Source organism: Mauremys mutica, chromosome 11 (genome assembly GCF_020497125.1).
Source record: "Mauremys mutica isolate MM-2020 ecotype Southern chromosome 11, ASM2049712v1, whole genome shotgun sequence".
Lineage (NCBI taxonomy): Eukaryota > Metazoa > Chordata > Testudines > Geoemydidae > Mauremys > Mauremys mutica.
The window spans coordinates 26,442,169-26,457,812 of NC_059082.1; the positions used below are offsets into that span (position 1 = coordinate 26,442,169).

At 43.3% G+C, this 15,644-nt stretch overlaps 1 protein-coding gene across 5 annotated transcripts in view; it reads right to left on the reverse strand.

Annotated features, from left to right (window-relative positions):
* ALDH1A2 (aldehyde dehydrogenase 1 family member A2) overlaps positions 1-15,644 on the reverse strand; it is a 113,438-nt gene that overhangs the window by 13,376 nt on the left and 84,418 nt on the right. For all 5 annotated transcript variants that reach the window (XM_044979126.1, XM_044979124.1, XM_044979122.1 and 2 more), the window contains exons 7-8: positions 15,437-15,550; positions 669-771 (exon numbers count right to left, since the gene is read on the reverse strand). In XM_044979126.1, the coding sequence (XP_044835061.1) occupies positions 669-771; positions 15,437-15,550 (217 nt within the window). The remainder of the gene's footprint in view (positions 1-668; positions 772-15,436; positions 15,551-15,644) is intronic.

Here is a 15,644-nt window from a genome sequence, read left to right on the forward strand (position 1 = left end):
GCAAGCCGCGGGGTGGGGTGCCCTGCCGGTCCCTGCGAGAGCGGCAGTCAAGCAGCCTTTGGCAGCTTGCCTGCGGGAGGTCCGCCAGTCCCGCAGATTCAGCGGCAATTCAGTGGCGGGTACGCCGAAGCCATGGGACCGGGGACCTCCCGCAGGCAAGCTGCCGAAGGCAGCCTGCCTGCCGTGCTTGGGGTGGCAAAAAAGCTAGAGCCGCCCCTGATCATACAATCCTAAAATGCTGCTCGGAACTTCTAAGGTGCCAAAACTCCTAAATATCTGGCCTGGTATGTGTGCGCCAGAGTGGGCCAGAGGGGCTGGATCACTTGATGATTGCCGTTCTGTTCATTCCCTCTGGGGCACTTGGCATTGGCCACTGTCAGAAGACAGGATACTGGGCTGGATGGACATTTGGTCTGACCCAGCATGGCCATTCTTATGTTCTAACTCCCAGCTGCACACACCTTACCTAGCTACCAAACCTCCAGCTACCCTCTGAGGCTCTGACAAAGGCAGTTATGTTTTGTCAATGCACAATTCTGCAGCACATTGCAAATTAAGAAGTTCATGAGGAGTGTAAAATATACAATCAAATCGCATAGCAAAAGGAATACTGCACGGATTGTATTATCACTGTCAGATTTAAGGAGAATGTGTAAGTGCTGACTTACAATCAGCATCTGCAAAAATGATGTTGGGGCTCTTCCCTCCCAGCTCCAGAGTTACTCTCTTCAAATTACTCCTTCCAGCTGCTTCTTGAATCAGCTTCCCAACCTGAAAGGAAATGGAGAAACATTTTACACACCATGCCGTCATACAGTTAACTGCACTAGCAAGCTCTGGTTATCAGTGGGACACAGCTATTAAATAATCCAGCAGGTTCTTCAAATCCACAGATTCACGTAAGAAAGAGACAACTTCCCAGGCCTTTCCCAGAACTGGAGGGTGGCCAAGACATGGGACAAACCTGTCAATAGGCACGCCCCTTCAATAGCTGTGCTGAAGTGGGTTTGGGTTCTTGTCACTCACAGGGTAGCTAGGCCCTAGGGATAGACTAAGCCTAGTGCCTCTGGACCAGAGTCCAATCCAGCCAATTAAAGAGGGCTGGGCTACAGCTGGGCCCATGAAGGGCAGTTTGGATGGTGGCAGCGGTGGGCAGGGGCAAAGAAGTTATGTGGAGTAGAGCTAACTTGGGTGCTGGGTCCCTAGGGCAAGGGGCCAGGTGGCTTGAGGCTGCTGCTCCAGGAAGGGAGCAGAGCTGACTGAAACTGGGAAACTCCCAGGAGCACCAGAGACCCCTCAGGGTAGGAGGCGGGGTTGGGGGCAGCCCTGAAGCCTAAGGCTAAGGAGTGACTTAAAAGACTGTTTTTGTGTTCGTCTGCTGGCTTCTCTTAAGAAAACAAACCTTCTTGCACGAGACTGGGCATGGCAGCATGCATTTTGGAAAGCCTGGCTTAGTGATCGTTTTCTTCTGTCTTTTTATTGCCAGGATCAATAGGAGAATTAAGCTGAAATCTGTGTAACTGGAATGACTTCTTACACAAGCCAGTTTTTTAAATTATATATAGAGTAAGTGCAAAGGGTTTTCTATACCATTAACAAGAGGTTTAGGCTGACCGCTTTCTGTTGATACAGAAAAAAAGTCACTTGTACTAGTGCAGAATGCATTAAGTTCTTATTTAGTAATAAGCACCATCATGCTTCTTTTATACGGTACAGCAATTAGTAATACGATCACTTTAATTGTATTGTAATTTATTGCAATCTACTCTGAACACTGACATTTTCCAGATTGTTAGCCAAATAAGTTCTGAGGAATGTGTGTGTGTGTGTGTATATATATATACACATCCTCTCAAACATTCAATTTTTAGTCCCCAAAGAATTAAACTAATTTGAAGAGTGAAATTATAAACCAGGGAATATCACATCATTTTAAAATTAGCTGCATTATATATAGGATTAACAGCATACAGTAGTTACAGAATGATTGCACAGGCAAAATACAGCGCACATATATCAGGCCAGATACTAAGCTGCACCACAGCTAGAACAGGTAGTAAGGGTGGGAATCAAAGGTGGTTTTGAGATCCCTTTGCTCCTTCTCAATCCTAGGGGCCATTGGAGGGAAATGCAGCCCCTGGTGTAGTTTGGAGCAGCCCTAAGAGATGATTCTGCAGGTGAGGATCAATAAAGTGCAGCACCAGTCTGGCCACCCCCACCTTCTGCTAGCCATACCTATGACATGCCACCTATGCCAATGTCAGAAGGGTTGCGTAGCATGGAGCTGGTAACACCTGCTCTATGTTCCCTGGAGATTCCCCTGGGCTGGGGAAATCCCCAATAACTAGTTTAACCAGATTTCTTCGTGGTTTCCATTGTTCAAACTGTATTATTATGCCCATTTTGTAGGTTTGGGAAACAGTCACGGGGAGATTAAGGCCCTGATATAGTAAAACATGAGTACAGGGTTCAGTGCTCTGCTGAAAAGGGATGGACTTAAGCTTGTTCTTAAGTGCTTTGTTGAATTAGGGCCTAAGGCTCAGCTCCTCAAAGGTATTTAGGCAACTAAGGAGTTAGACGCCTAAAAGCCTATGAGAATCTGGGTCTAAATTACATGCCCAAGGTCACACCGCAAGTCAGTAGCTGGCTGACACACATGTACACATGCATTTTGATTCCCAATCCTTCTCTCCAGCCATTAGAAATCAGTCTTTCCTTGTGCAAAAATCCCATCAGCAGCTGAACTTTCATCTACGCTTTGACTGTGCTGCAGGACCTAGCTGTTGATATTTCTCAATGTTAAACTTCTATACACAGGGCCAGGTGATTGTGACTGCCAGCATTAAGGGGTTAATGGGAGAGAAGCTGACCTACAGTCTGCTGGAGAAAGTTAAGCCAGCACTGGAGTAATCATAAAGCAAATGAAATAGAACCCAGGGCCCCCACCAGAAAAAACAAAGGAAAAAGCCCACAGGATAATTAGGGAATTGTCAACCATTCCCTGTAACTCAATGATTAACTGGGTATCTGGCAATACCACTATCAAGTTTGACTGTGGATTTTTTAAAAAATAAATTAACTTCAGTATCTTTCCTTTACCTCTATAATGATGAAATGGAGTGCTGACATTATCATGAAATTCTTTACATATCCCCTTAATTGGAGCTGATTTTAGCACTGTGTGTGACTGACAGCCAGGCCACACTGAATATGTTTAACACGTCATGTAGAAATACCAACATCTCCCAAACAGTTATGAAATGTACATTTGAAAATCAGCCAGAGCCTGGCCATTATAGTCGGTGCTAGCCAATGGCACTCTGCAGCCTTATGTCTTCAGCCTCCCTCTTTGAAAGACCAATAATTAATTAGTTTCACCCCAAAATCACAATACAAACAAAAAACAGAACATGCCGCACCCACACACACCCACACCCACACACACACCCCGTTTCCATTTTAATCTCACAATATTTGTGACTAGTTAACAAAAAAGATTAAAACACCTGGCAAAACAAGTAGTTGCCAAGAGGGCTGGATTTACACTTTACACGCCCCTAGGAACAGCATCTTCAGCACTCCAATGTTTTCAGTAAAAAATGAAACTTTTAACCCTCTTTTAATTTTAAGGAACCCTGAGAATGCCGGTGCCTCTAGGCACATGCCTATTGTGCCTAATTGGAAATCCGGCCCTGGTTACCAAACGTTATAGGTCCAAAGGGGCTGGAGACCATGGTCCTAATTTGGAAATGTGCCGTCTTTAATATACAGAGGTTGTCAACGTTCCAAGTATAAGCTTAACAGAGAGTCTCACTTCAGCCTTAACACTGGGAATAAATTCACGCTTATGGGGGGTAGGGCACAAAGCCGCCTACTATGGGGCACGCTGCTAGTAAGCACTGGCATTTTGTTCAGCCCGTACGGTGCTCTGTGCACTCATGGCATGAGGGGAGCCTTAAGGAGGGTACTGGGGCTGTGATTAGTTATTGAGAAAAGGAGCCTTTTTCATTTCTCTCTTCATCCACAGCGAGAGTTACCAAGGGATAAGTGATAGCGTTCCAGTCCCTGTAGTCTTTTAGTTCATGTTCCCTGTGGTGTCTCTTAGCTATATCTGTGAACTTCCAACAGGCAATGCAGCGCAGCGAGGGAACTTTGGAAACGAGGACTCCCCCACAGATAATGGAGCTGAGCTGATTAATCAGCAGGAATGTTGGCACAGAAAACCTCAACTCCCCATCCTTGTTTTGAATAGGCTGCAAGATAGATATCAGGAGTATCCCTGGATAAGTTGTGAGGTACCATAACCCTGTAAACTGCATGGAGAGTGTGAGTAGATGTAATTTGGCTCATCTCAAAGAAAACAATCTGTTATGTGGGGTGAGGGGAGGTGGTGGGTGGGTGGGTGAATGGGACACCCAGCTGTACAGGACACCTCTGTTCAAAACAGCTACTTGAATCGCAGTCCCTAAAAGTGTTAAATTATTAAACTGATTGTTGTTTTCTTGGTATGAATTAAATAATTGACAGAAGCATTCAATAGTTTGCTTTGTTTTTTGTTTTTGAATGATCAATCTTTTTTATCAGAAGAGATTCATCTAGTCACATATTAAATAGGAGTGTGCAAACCAGTTTGGGATGAGAGCCAAAACTTTACCCAGATTCTTTTAGAGGGTTGGGTTTTGGGTAAGCTATTGCATCCATTAAATTTTATTTTCATCTGCCTCTGTGCTTTCTGATTCCAGACAGAAGTGGAAATTCCAAAATCATACAAAAAAAGCTGTAATTTCTAATCTTACTAAAGCCCTGGAAATCTCAAGACCTCTTCCCCCCCCATCACAGAAACCAAAACAAAGCCCTAGTCCTGTGAGGTTTCCACTCCAGTCCTGAATAGGGCATTTGAATGCTCAGGTGCTTCTATGACCTGAACCTCCCGATGTTTTGAGGCTGTTTAGTGGTCTAAGAATCAAGTAAGCACTACCTATAATCCTTGGATTCACACAGCAGGGTCAGTTTAGCCCTTTAAACTTCTGAGGTAAAAGAATTCAGTGGGATTTTTGGACAAAACCTTTAAAGCTGAGATGTTGCTTATTTTGTGTGAACTTTGATTCCAGTTTGTCTCCAGATCACTCAGTATATCACTGTTTGACCACATGAGGTACTTTGCTTCTAAAGTGACCTTGGGGACTGACCCCAGACCAGCAAAGATTAGTGAACTTCATAGTCCTGAAGTGGACAAGAGCAGCTTTTGGTATGTATGCTTATTTCACATCTGGAAGAAGGACAACTTCCTAGCTCTCTACCAAATGCAATAAAGAAAGAAAAAAGAATGGTTTTATTTCGGGTATCCTAGTCATCCAGGAAGCACAAGTTGCCCAGCAGAATGAGTGACAAAAATTATCAAGAGGGCTTAAGCTAAATTATGAATGAGTTTTAATATATCCTTCCCAAAGCCTCCTGTATTGGACATTTCAGTGGAACACACAGCCTCTAAGAATTTTATTGTTAGTGGAAGAAAAACCAGGACATAATCCTTCAAGAAGATCCAAAAACAAGGAAAGATTTTATGATACAAGAGAGCTGACACAACTCATTACTCATGCAGTAGGTAGACATGCTGTCTATATCATGCAACATGACATTCATCTCACTTAGGAAATGAAAGGAGAATCCTGCTGAGTAAATTAGAATCAATGGTAATACAGCTGTTAGCTACAAACATTTGTTTGGCATGAATCAATCTTGACTCTCCTGTAGCTTGCTTTGATGGTCTCTCTAGTATCTTGTTGACTAATGATGAGATCATGGTTTGTTAATCTAACTGCATAAAGAAAACACTCTGCCAAGCAAAATGCAGAACGCTTTGTTGGGTTTTATTGAAGTTGTTTATGGACCTTGTGTTTACATAGGCATCCAAACCCATTTATTGAATATTTATTTGACTTATGCACATAACTGCATGAACATAGAACTGAATCATATCTTTAATCTGAGTTACTCTGTCTGCTTTTTAATGGGGTTTAGCTTGAACAGCATGGAAACCAGCCACCTAAAATACATTTCTTGTTGGCCAGTGCTTCAAATGTTTAGCATGCTATCTGTGATTCCTATCATCTTGAGAGCATGTAAAAACTGGATGGAGTTGCAAACCAGTTCAGATTTGGAGGCAACACATTTGTTTTTGAACAGAAGTTATTGATATACATTAAACATTTGCTGAGAAAACTGCTGGGTAATATGTAGCAACGTGCAAATTTATATTAAAAGCTTCCCCTTGTCAATACATTTCTAATCTATATTGTACTGTTTTCATCCTTCTATTGACTACATACTTACCAACTACAGTACTATACATTTTCCTTGATTCATTAGATAATATTATTAGTCCTGTATGTCCTTACAAGAACTCATGCTTTATATACACATAGACATTGGATTAGTTGTGTTAGTATCTTATGATGATAATACTATTACTGGTTTAGTAAATGTAAAATAGAGGGCCTGATTCTCAACCTGGCCTCAACCCCCTCCATTTTTGAACATACAGTATGTTGTGGTTGTAAATATGAAGTTAATTAGTGCATTCAATAACACAGGCATTTTTGGTGGCTCCAGAATTTGGTTGGCAGCTACAATAACAGCTTTTCTGCCTTTCTGAGCCCTTTCCTCCTCACTATTTAGAGAACCTGTCTTTAAAGAATCAAAAGATCTTAGGAAAAGGAAGAACTACAGCTCCGCATTTGAGATATGTGTAAATTGCTGCCCCCTCACAAGAATGTATGTTGTTGTAAACAGTGGCTGCAGCAGTTCATTTTACTATAGGGAAAGAGAAGAGAATTGTGTGATAATGGCTCAGTTAATACATGACCTCATTCCATATGGTGAAAAAAATGTTAAAGGTGCTTTTGGGGCAGTCTTCAGTTCTCACTTCTGTCCACCATTAATATTGCATTATCTAGTGTTGACAACCTACAGAGACCTGTAAAGTGATCAAAAATGAAGATATCTCCTGCCCTAAAGAACTAGCAGTCTAAAGGCAAGTACAGGGACACACTGGGAAATCCAGAGCTTGGGATAACTTAGCTTTTTAAAAGATCATTTGATTGTATGTAAGTTTAACATAATCACTCCTTGTGGGCCTCCTGGGAGAACTGTATTTTTAAAAGGGATGTAAATGTGGAGAAGGTAGTGAGATGGTGAGGAAATCAAACAGAGGGTGGCATAGAAAATATGGAGATGGTTATATGAAACAAACAGGGCAACTGGAGTGAAATCCTGGCCCAACTAAAGTCAATGGCAAAGCTCCCAGTGGCTTAGAATCATAGATTATTAGGGTTGGAAGGGACCTCAGGAGATCATCTAGTCCAACCCCCTGCTCAAAGCAGGACCAATCCCCAACTAAATCCCCAAATGGCCCCCTCAAGGATTGAACTCACAACCCTGGGTTTATTAGACCAATGCTCAAACCACTGAGACCCCCCAAATAGAAAGAGAAAAATATAAGGGAGTGCAAGTAGAGGCAAAATAAAGGAAGCAAAGTGAAAACAAGTCAGGAGGAGATACACCATGACCTCTTGTAGGAAAGAAAAGGGGTGGAGGGGGGGAGAGTGAAACCAGATAGGAATGGAAGTTACAACAAAAATTAGAGTTGTAGTAAGCCACATTTTAAAATTTAAGGTAATTGCCACATTGTCAGTCAAAGCGCACTACTATTTAATTCTTTTAAAACTGCTGGCGAAGTGGTGGGTCAGGTATTTTTCACCCCAGCTACCAAGCTTAAGTCCTCAGGCTAGTGAGTGTCAGATAAATGTTTCAAGGTCTACAAATAGTGTTTATTAAAACTATATTAAAATTTAAAATAAAAGGGAATGCTGAACTACTAATTTCATATGCAATTTGATTCCCCACTTATAAATGGCCACGGCTGTAAGAGTCAATGAGAAACTGAAAGGCGATGCATTCCCCTGGGATATGGTTAGTAACAGCTGAGGGATATAGCTAGAAGACATCAACAGACTTTAGCCTGTAAAATAAAGTTTGCCTGCACAGTTGCTGCTGGCATAAATACAGAAGTGTTAGTTACCTATCTCTACTCTTCACAAATGTCCCATACATACTATGAAAAGGTAATTATATAGAATTAATTGCACAAGAGAAAAGATTTTTCCTCAAGTTTTCTATCATCGCCAAAAAGATATAGAGGACCTGGCAATCAAGTGGGGGTTGGAAGGAGAGCAAAGCAAAAGTCTGCCTTAAATACAATTGTTTACTGAAGAATTTTAAGAAGTCCATTCATGACACAGCCATGAGTTAACTCAGGGGTAGGCAACCTATGGCACAAGTGCCGAAGGCGGCACACGAGCTGATTTTCAGCAGCACTCACACTGCCCGGGTCCTGGCCACTGGTCTGGGGGGCTCTGCATTTTAATTTAATTTTAAATGAAGCTTCTTAAACATTTTAAAAACCTTATTTACTTTACATACAACAATAGTTTAGTTATATATTATAGACTTATAGAAAGAGACCTTCTAAAAACATTAAAATGTATTGCTGGCACGCGGAACCTTAAATTAGAGTGAATACATGAAGACTCGGCACACCACTTCTGAAAAGTTGCCGACCCCTGAGTTAACTCATTATCCCAGATGCCAGAGACAGCAACACACACTCATACCCAGCCAGTAAGTCATTGCCGTTTAAAGACAGATGCATAATTTTTTCAATCCAATCAACCAATGACAGAATGAGACAAGACAATGTTGTAGCGTTTGCTACAACTTGTTAAAATGTCCATTAGAAATTAAAAAATAGCTCTTTTCTCTCTTTTTTAAAGTGAGATCCTGTGACTTGCTGAGTATAGAAGGTTATCCTATGCTTGCACAGACTTATCTGAGAGCAGCAAATGCAAAGTAATAAGACTCAGTGAGCTGCAGAAGTACACTTTGCCAGAGATCAGTTTGTTCATGTAATTATGGATCATTAACACTGAGTCTACATAAAGCCTCATGCACTGCAGCTCAATGATATTTTGGAGGGAAATGTTGATGCTACTGGAGAACTGTGGAGGATTTCACCCTGGACTGGCACCAATGGTCGGGCAGAGAGGGTGAGGGAAATATGACAGGAAACCAAACCCATGAGGTAGGTGGCAAGAGCAGAGTCACAAAGAACTGTGAAAGCGAGGAGGAGACCTGTAAACTCAAAGTAGTGGGAGCCTCTGAGGGAATACAAATAGGCGGTGACATGGTTAGCTCAGTTGGTGAGGAAGGTCCCATTTGGCGGCTAATGTTTGACCGAGGCAGTGGGGGAGAAATAGGGTGTCAATGGGGTCAGAGAGGAGAAGATTGCAGTAATTGAGAAGGGACACAATCGGGGTCTGGTTCATTAAAAAGTACCTAATAAAAACAACCAACCTTGTTAAAAATCCTTCCATCAACCAAGCTGTTAAAGAGTATAAACCAGTGCAAGCAGAGAAGCCAACAGCGCTGCTGAAACCTAAAGGGACCATAGCAAAATGTTCCAAATCCGGACCTTGTGCTCAGTATGATTTTTTTTTCCTTCAGTGCATTGGTTCTCAAAGCGTAGTTCATAAACCACCAATGGTCTGGAGAACTTTTCCTAATGAACCATTGAGAACCATGCATTGGGGGATTAGGAGAGGAGGTGATCCACAGAAGTATGTTTGTCTTGCAAAGTGGTGTGCGGGATGAAAGAGGTGAAGGATCACTGTTTTGTGCATGAGATGAGCCATGAAGGAAAGGGGATGGGGGAAGGGAATAGTGATAGTATCAGGGAAAACATTATTCATGGGATGGGAAGACGAAAGGGAAGCATAGCCATAGTTTGACTTTATATTTGGGGTGGGGGCAGCTCCAGTCAGGCCAAAGGGGCCATGCATGGGGGAGGCAAATTCCATGCCTGCCCAAGGCTTGCAGTTTGGGGAGGGGCAAAACCCCCTGGCTTCCCCCAAACTACACCCATGAAGGGAAGATGGACTTTGCACACATGTGACATTTAAAAACAATTCTCAAAGTGCCCAAAAGTCTGAGTCAGAAATAGAGAGGAGCTGGAGAGTACAAACTGATCAAGAAAACAGTCACAAACCTAACACCTGAGCCATCATGAAATGACTAGTTCATATTTTGATTGATTCAAGTGCTATAGCAAGTTCTGCATGGATTCTTCTCCTCTCTAATCTGAATTAAACTCCCCGTTAGGGACAAATGTCCCCCTTTCCATGTAAATACCTGTGAAAGGCACACTTGCAAAAATGGCTGCCTCATGGTTCCTTGATTCTATGAGGTGAAGCCAGTGGGAATGCAGACCTTCAGAAGGATTGAATGAGGGGCTTGTGGAGGCCAACTATCCATTCTCTTTTACACTGTGGCTAGGCATTACTTGCTCCACTGAAGATTATGGAGATTCAGTCAATGCTGCTGAGTACATAATTAATTTATGTGGCAATTTGAAATATAAACTTGAGAATAAAGAATAAAGAGTACCTGTGGGACCTTAGAGACAAACAAATTTATTTGGGCATAAGCTTTCGTGGGCTAAAACCCACTTCATCAGATGCATGCAGTGGAAAATACAGTAGGAAGATATATATATATACAGAAAACATGAAAAAATGGGGGTTGCCATACCAACTCTAACAAGACTAATCAATTAAGGTGGGATATTATCAGCAGGAGAAAAAAAACTTTTGTAGTGATAATCAGGCTGGCCCATTTCAAACAGTTGACAAGAAGGTGTGAGTAACAATAGGGGAAAATTAGCATGGGGAAATAGTTTTTAGTTTGTGTAATGACCCATCCACTCCCAGTCTTTATTCAGGCCCTAATTTAATGGTGTCCAGTTTGCAAATCAATTCCAGTTCTGCAGTTTCTTATTGGACTCTTGTTTTTGAAGTTTTTTTGTTGAAGAATTGCGACTTTTAGGTCTGTAATTGAGTGTCCAGGGAGGTTGAAGTCTACTCCGACTGGTTTTTGAATGTTATAATTCTTGACGTCTGATTTGTGTCCATTTATTCTTTTGCATAGAGACTGTCCGGTTTGGCCAATGTACATGGCAGAGAGGCATTGCTGGCACATGATGGCATATATCACATTGGTAGATGTGCAGGTGAATGAGCCCCTGATGGTGTGGCTGATGTGATTAGATCCTATGGTGGTGTCCCTTGAATAGATATGTGGACAGAGATGGCATGGGCTTTGTTGCAAGGATAGGTTCCTGTGTTAGTGTGTGGTGTGTGGTTGCTAGTGAGTATTTGCTTCAGGTTGGGGGGCTGTCTGTAAGCGAGGACTGGCCTGTCTCCCAAGATCTGTGAGAGTGAGGGATTGTCTTGTTAGAGTTGGCATGGAGACTCCCATTTTTTCTTGTTCTCTGTATATATATATATCTTCCTACTGTATTTTCCACTCCATGCATCTGATGAAGTGGGTTTCAGCCCACGAAAACTTATGACCAAATAAATTTGTGAGTCTCTAAGGTGCCACAAGTACTCTTCATTCTTTTTGCTGATAGACTAACACAGCTACCACTCTGAAACTTGAGAATGACACATACAATCACTTCTTTCTAGCTCTGTCTGCTGCTGGCAAGTCAAACCACGCACCCCAACTTGCACAGAGCAGAGCTTGTGTAATATGGCATGCTGGTGGCTTTACAGTGGGAGAAGACATAGCATGTGGCCACCTGACCCATATGTATGCCCCTGACGCCTTTTCCATGTGATTAACTGAGTGATTTACTGAGCTAGGGTTGCCAGTTTTGGTTGTATGTATTCCTGGAGGTTTCATCACATGACATAATCTTTATTTAAATACTAATCTTTAATTCTTGGAGACTCCAGGACAATCCTGAAGGGTTGGCAACCCTATTTTACTCCCTTTCATGCTGTGCTGCAGAAGGGAGTGAGTGGTGGACTGTAAAGTGAGTTTGGCTCAACCAGCCGATTCTGCCAAGTTCTCCAGGGGAGGGGTGAGGATATTCCTCTGGATTCAATGTGCATTCCATTGCTATTATCATGAGTTATATTGTTTACGGAGAGAATAGAAGCCTTTTATCACTCCAGTCAATTGGGATCATATTGGCTATCTCAGTGAGAGGAAAATGAGAGATGCCGTTTATAGCCCTGATTGAGGAAAGCATCCCTATTCAAGACAGAACTTAAGCATATGCTTAAAGTTAAAGCATGTTCTGACGTGTTGTCTTGAACAGGCATGGATATAAAGTACGTGATTCAGTGCTTCCCTGAAGCGGGGCCTAAATGAGTTAGAGATTGAAGTCAAAATATGAGAAAAAAATTGTCATCGTTGTATGGACCTAGACTTGAGCCCTCACAATGGACTCCAGCATGGAGTCATGGTCATGCACTTGGACTCTCTTAGTCTTATTTCTTTTGTTTGTTGAGTTTTTATTATTTATGAAATTGCACCAAGAATGACCTTGTAGGGAGCCGGGGTGGCCCCCTACCGAGCCGGACCCGGACACGCCGCGCTCTCTGCCCGAAAGGGCGGGGCCAGGGCACGTTCGCTCCGACCCCGCCGGTGGGAGGGGCGGAGTGGACCGGGTCGCGCCGCGCTCCCCGCTGGAGGAGGCGGGGCCAGGGCGCGTTCGCCCCGTCCCCAGCTATGGGTGGGGCAGAGTAGGGAGTACAAAGGGCAGGGCCCTTTGCTCCGGGAGGGGGGCATCACGGACGGAGGCAGACGCGGACGCCGAGCCGCTTCCGCCCGCCCTCGCTGCCGACTCCGGGGAGGCAGAGGACCCGGCAACCCCCGCGGAGCCGGAGCTGCCTGCCGCGATCTATCCGACCGAGTCGGAGGATCGTGGACCGGGACATTTACCAGCGCTCCCCTGCTAGAGGGGCACGCTGGGAACACTTGCCAGCGATCCCCTGCTAGAGGGGCACGCTGGGAACACTTGCCAGCGATCCCCTGCCTGAGGGGCGCGCTGCGAACACTTGCCGGCGCTCCCCTGCCTGAGGGGCGCGCTGCGGACACTTGCCGGCGCTCCCCTGCCTGAGGGGCGCGCTGCGGACACTTGCCGGCGCTCCCCTGCCTGAGGGGCGCGCTGCGGACACTTGCCGGCGCTCCCCTGCCTGAGGGGCGCGCTGCGGACACTTGCCGGCGCTCCCCTGCCTGAGGGGCGCGCTGCGGACACTTGCCGGCGCTCCCCTGCCTGAGGGGCGCGCTGCGGACACTTGCCAGCGTCCCCTGCCTGAGGGGCGTGCCACGTACCCCCCGCCGCAGCCGGTAGCGACGGGATCAGAGGACGCCCCGGCTTACAGACCTCTTCCCCCCACCCTCCTTAAAGGAACGCTGCTGAAAAAGAGACAATAAAACCCAATTAATTCAGATTCTGCAAACACATGTTTTTTTGCAGGCAGTTGGGGAGCTTAATTAGCTTGTACAGGAAAATATGAATTGTTTACTGTATAAGCAAGAGGTTCTAGTGGTGGAGAGTTGAGAAAAAGCCATGCTGCAGGCACTTAAACTTGAATAACTTTGCTTTTCTTCTAATAGGTTTTATCATTAACTTGTTAGCACTAAAATATTAACTGCCTGTGCTAGCACCTGGAAGAGCTGTGGGAATGGAATATTCTGGCTCTGAGTGTATCTGATAGCTGTAGGAAACCACATCACTGGAATATACAACTGACCTGCTGTAGATAAGAGTAGACACACAAAATATTTCCATTTTTATTTCATTAAAAAATGTGAAAACAGTTTCTGAGAAGTCTGATGCTCTGTATAACCATTGATATTACAGGACCATGTCTAAAATGTTACAATGTTGACTTGCTGTTACAAGAATTCAGTGTTACAGGAAATCAGAAACAATATGGAACAGTTTACACTAACTCTGCATTAAAATGTTCCATCTGTTCTTGCTTTAGGTTCTTAGAGAATTGCTTTTTCATCTCAGTAATGCTTTTCACTTCCTATTAGTAAGGCTTTTAAAGGTAGGCACTGAGTTAGTATAAAACCCACAGCTTTTGAGTTTTAAACGCCTATTAAAACTAAAGCTGTCTTGAACTACAATAAAAATTTATTTTGGCTACAAAAGACAACTTTGAAACCTAATCCATCTGTATTATTTCTCCTCCAAACAGCGCAACATCCTGTATAATAGAATATTTATCTTAAACACAGACCACATACCTTTGTGAAAACAATTGTTTCAACTTAATTTATGTGGGGGGGAGGAGGGAGAGACAGAGCTCATATTAAAATTTCCAATATTCTATGGTGCTAAGGTAAATTGCTTACAAAACAGGAGTTGTAATGAAATTGCTGCAATTTCTCAAAGTAATCTGAAATCTGATGTTTGTTGCAATTGACTTTGTTACTTTTTGTATATTATAACCTAAATTTTCATTAAAATCCACACACAATTACACATGGTAATTTTCTGCAAGGAAATTGTGTGTGCAAACAATTGCATACACATTATACTGACAATTTAGGCCCCAAAACTGTGGTACCTAAGATTTATTATAAATTGTATTGCACCAAAAAGTATTGAAAGTAATACGTTAGCCTGATCCCGCAGTCATTGCATGCACAAGTTTCCCAGTGACTTCAGTGAGAGTTACCATGCCTGCATATAAGGGCTGCTGGATCAGATTATAATCTCACACCAAGAGTAAATCTATCTCACTACAGAGTGTAGTCTACCCCTGATGCACACAAAATACCCATTGAGCCTAGTGGGAGTCACATACACATATCAAGGAGGGAACAGACCCTTGGAATTGTAGGATCTGCCCATACAATGGTCTGTCAAAGTCTCAATGGAATAGAGCCTGTTTTTAGCACTCTCTAAATATTACCAATCCTGAAACTCCCATTGAGATTCCTTTCCTTCTGGTTTCCTTTTTTCCTCTCCTCAGACTGAGAGATAAGGACCCTTTTCTGGTGGCATCAGCCTGTAGCACCTCTATTATCCCCAACTCCTGAATGATAACAGTGGTCTTTGCACATATTTGAGAGTTAGGCAAAGTTACTGTTCTGATTGGTTCAGCCCTTTTATGTAGATTAAAACCATTCTCTTCAGAATTAACCTCTTCAGTAGCTTCTAGGTCACACAGATTATGGACACCAAAGAGGGACTTGTGCACCCTATGGCTTATACTGCACAATCTATCTACCCATGTGTCCTAATTCATATCCTCACAAGCCCATAGGAAATCCTAGCAATATTTTTCCACATGTGCTTCTTGTGCCATGGTATTTGGTACAGCAGGTGTTAAGGGGAAACTGACACCTCTGCTTTGGTAGTGTGATAATATGTAGATTTAGCTGGGAAGGACAGACCATTCTGGCGTGGGTATATCCTTTCTGCTGGATGACCTGGAGGAACTTGGCTTGGCTGTCGTTCCCAAATATTTTCTGGATTGATATCTTACAGTAACAGATTTTAGAATACACTTACCTCAGTAGATCCAGTAAAAGCAATTTTATCTATGCCAAAATGAGAAACTATCGCTGCACCTGCAGTTGGACCAAATCCTGGCAAAATATTGATTACTCCTGGTGGAAAGCCAGCCTAGCAAAACAGAATTAGAGGAAACGTGGTTTGTGAAAATTGACCAGGCAAATTAAACTAGACACGCTGTGGTAGTGCCTTAGCTGTAAGGAGA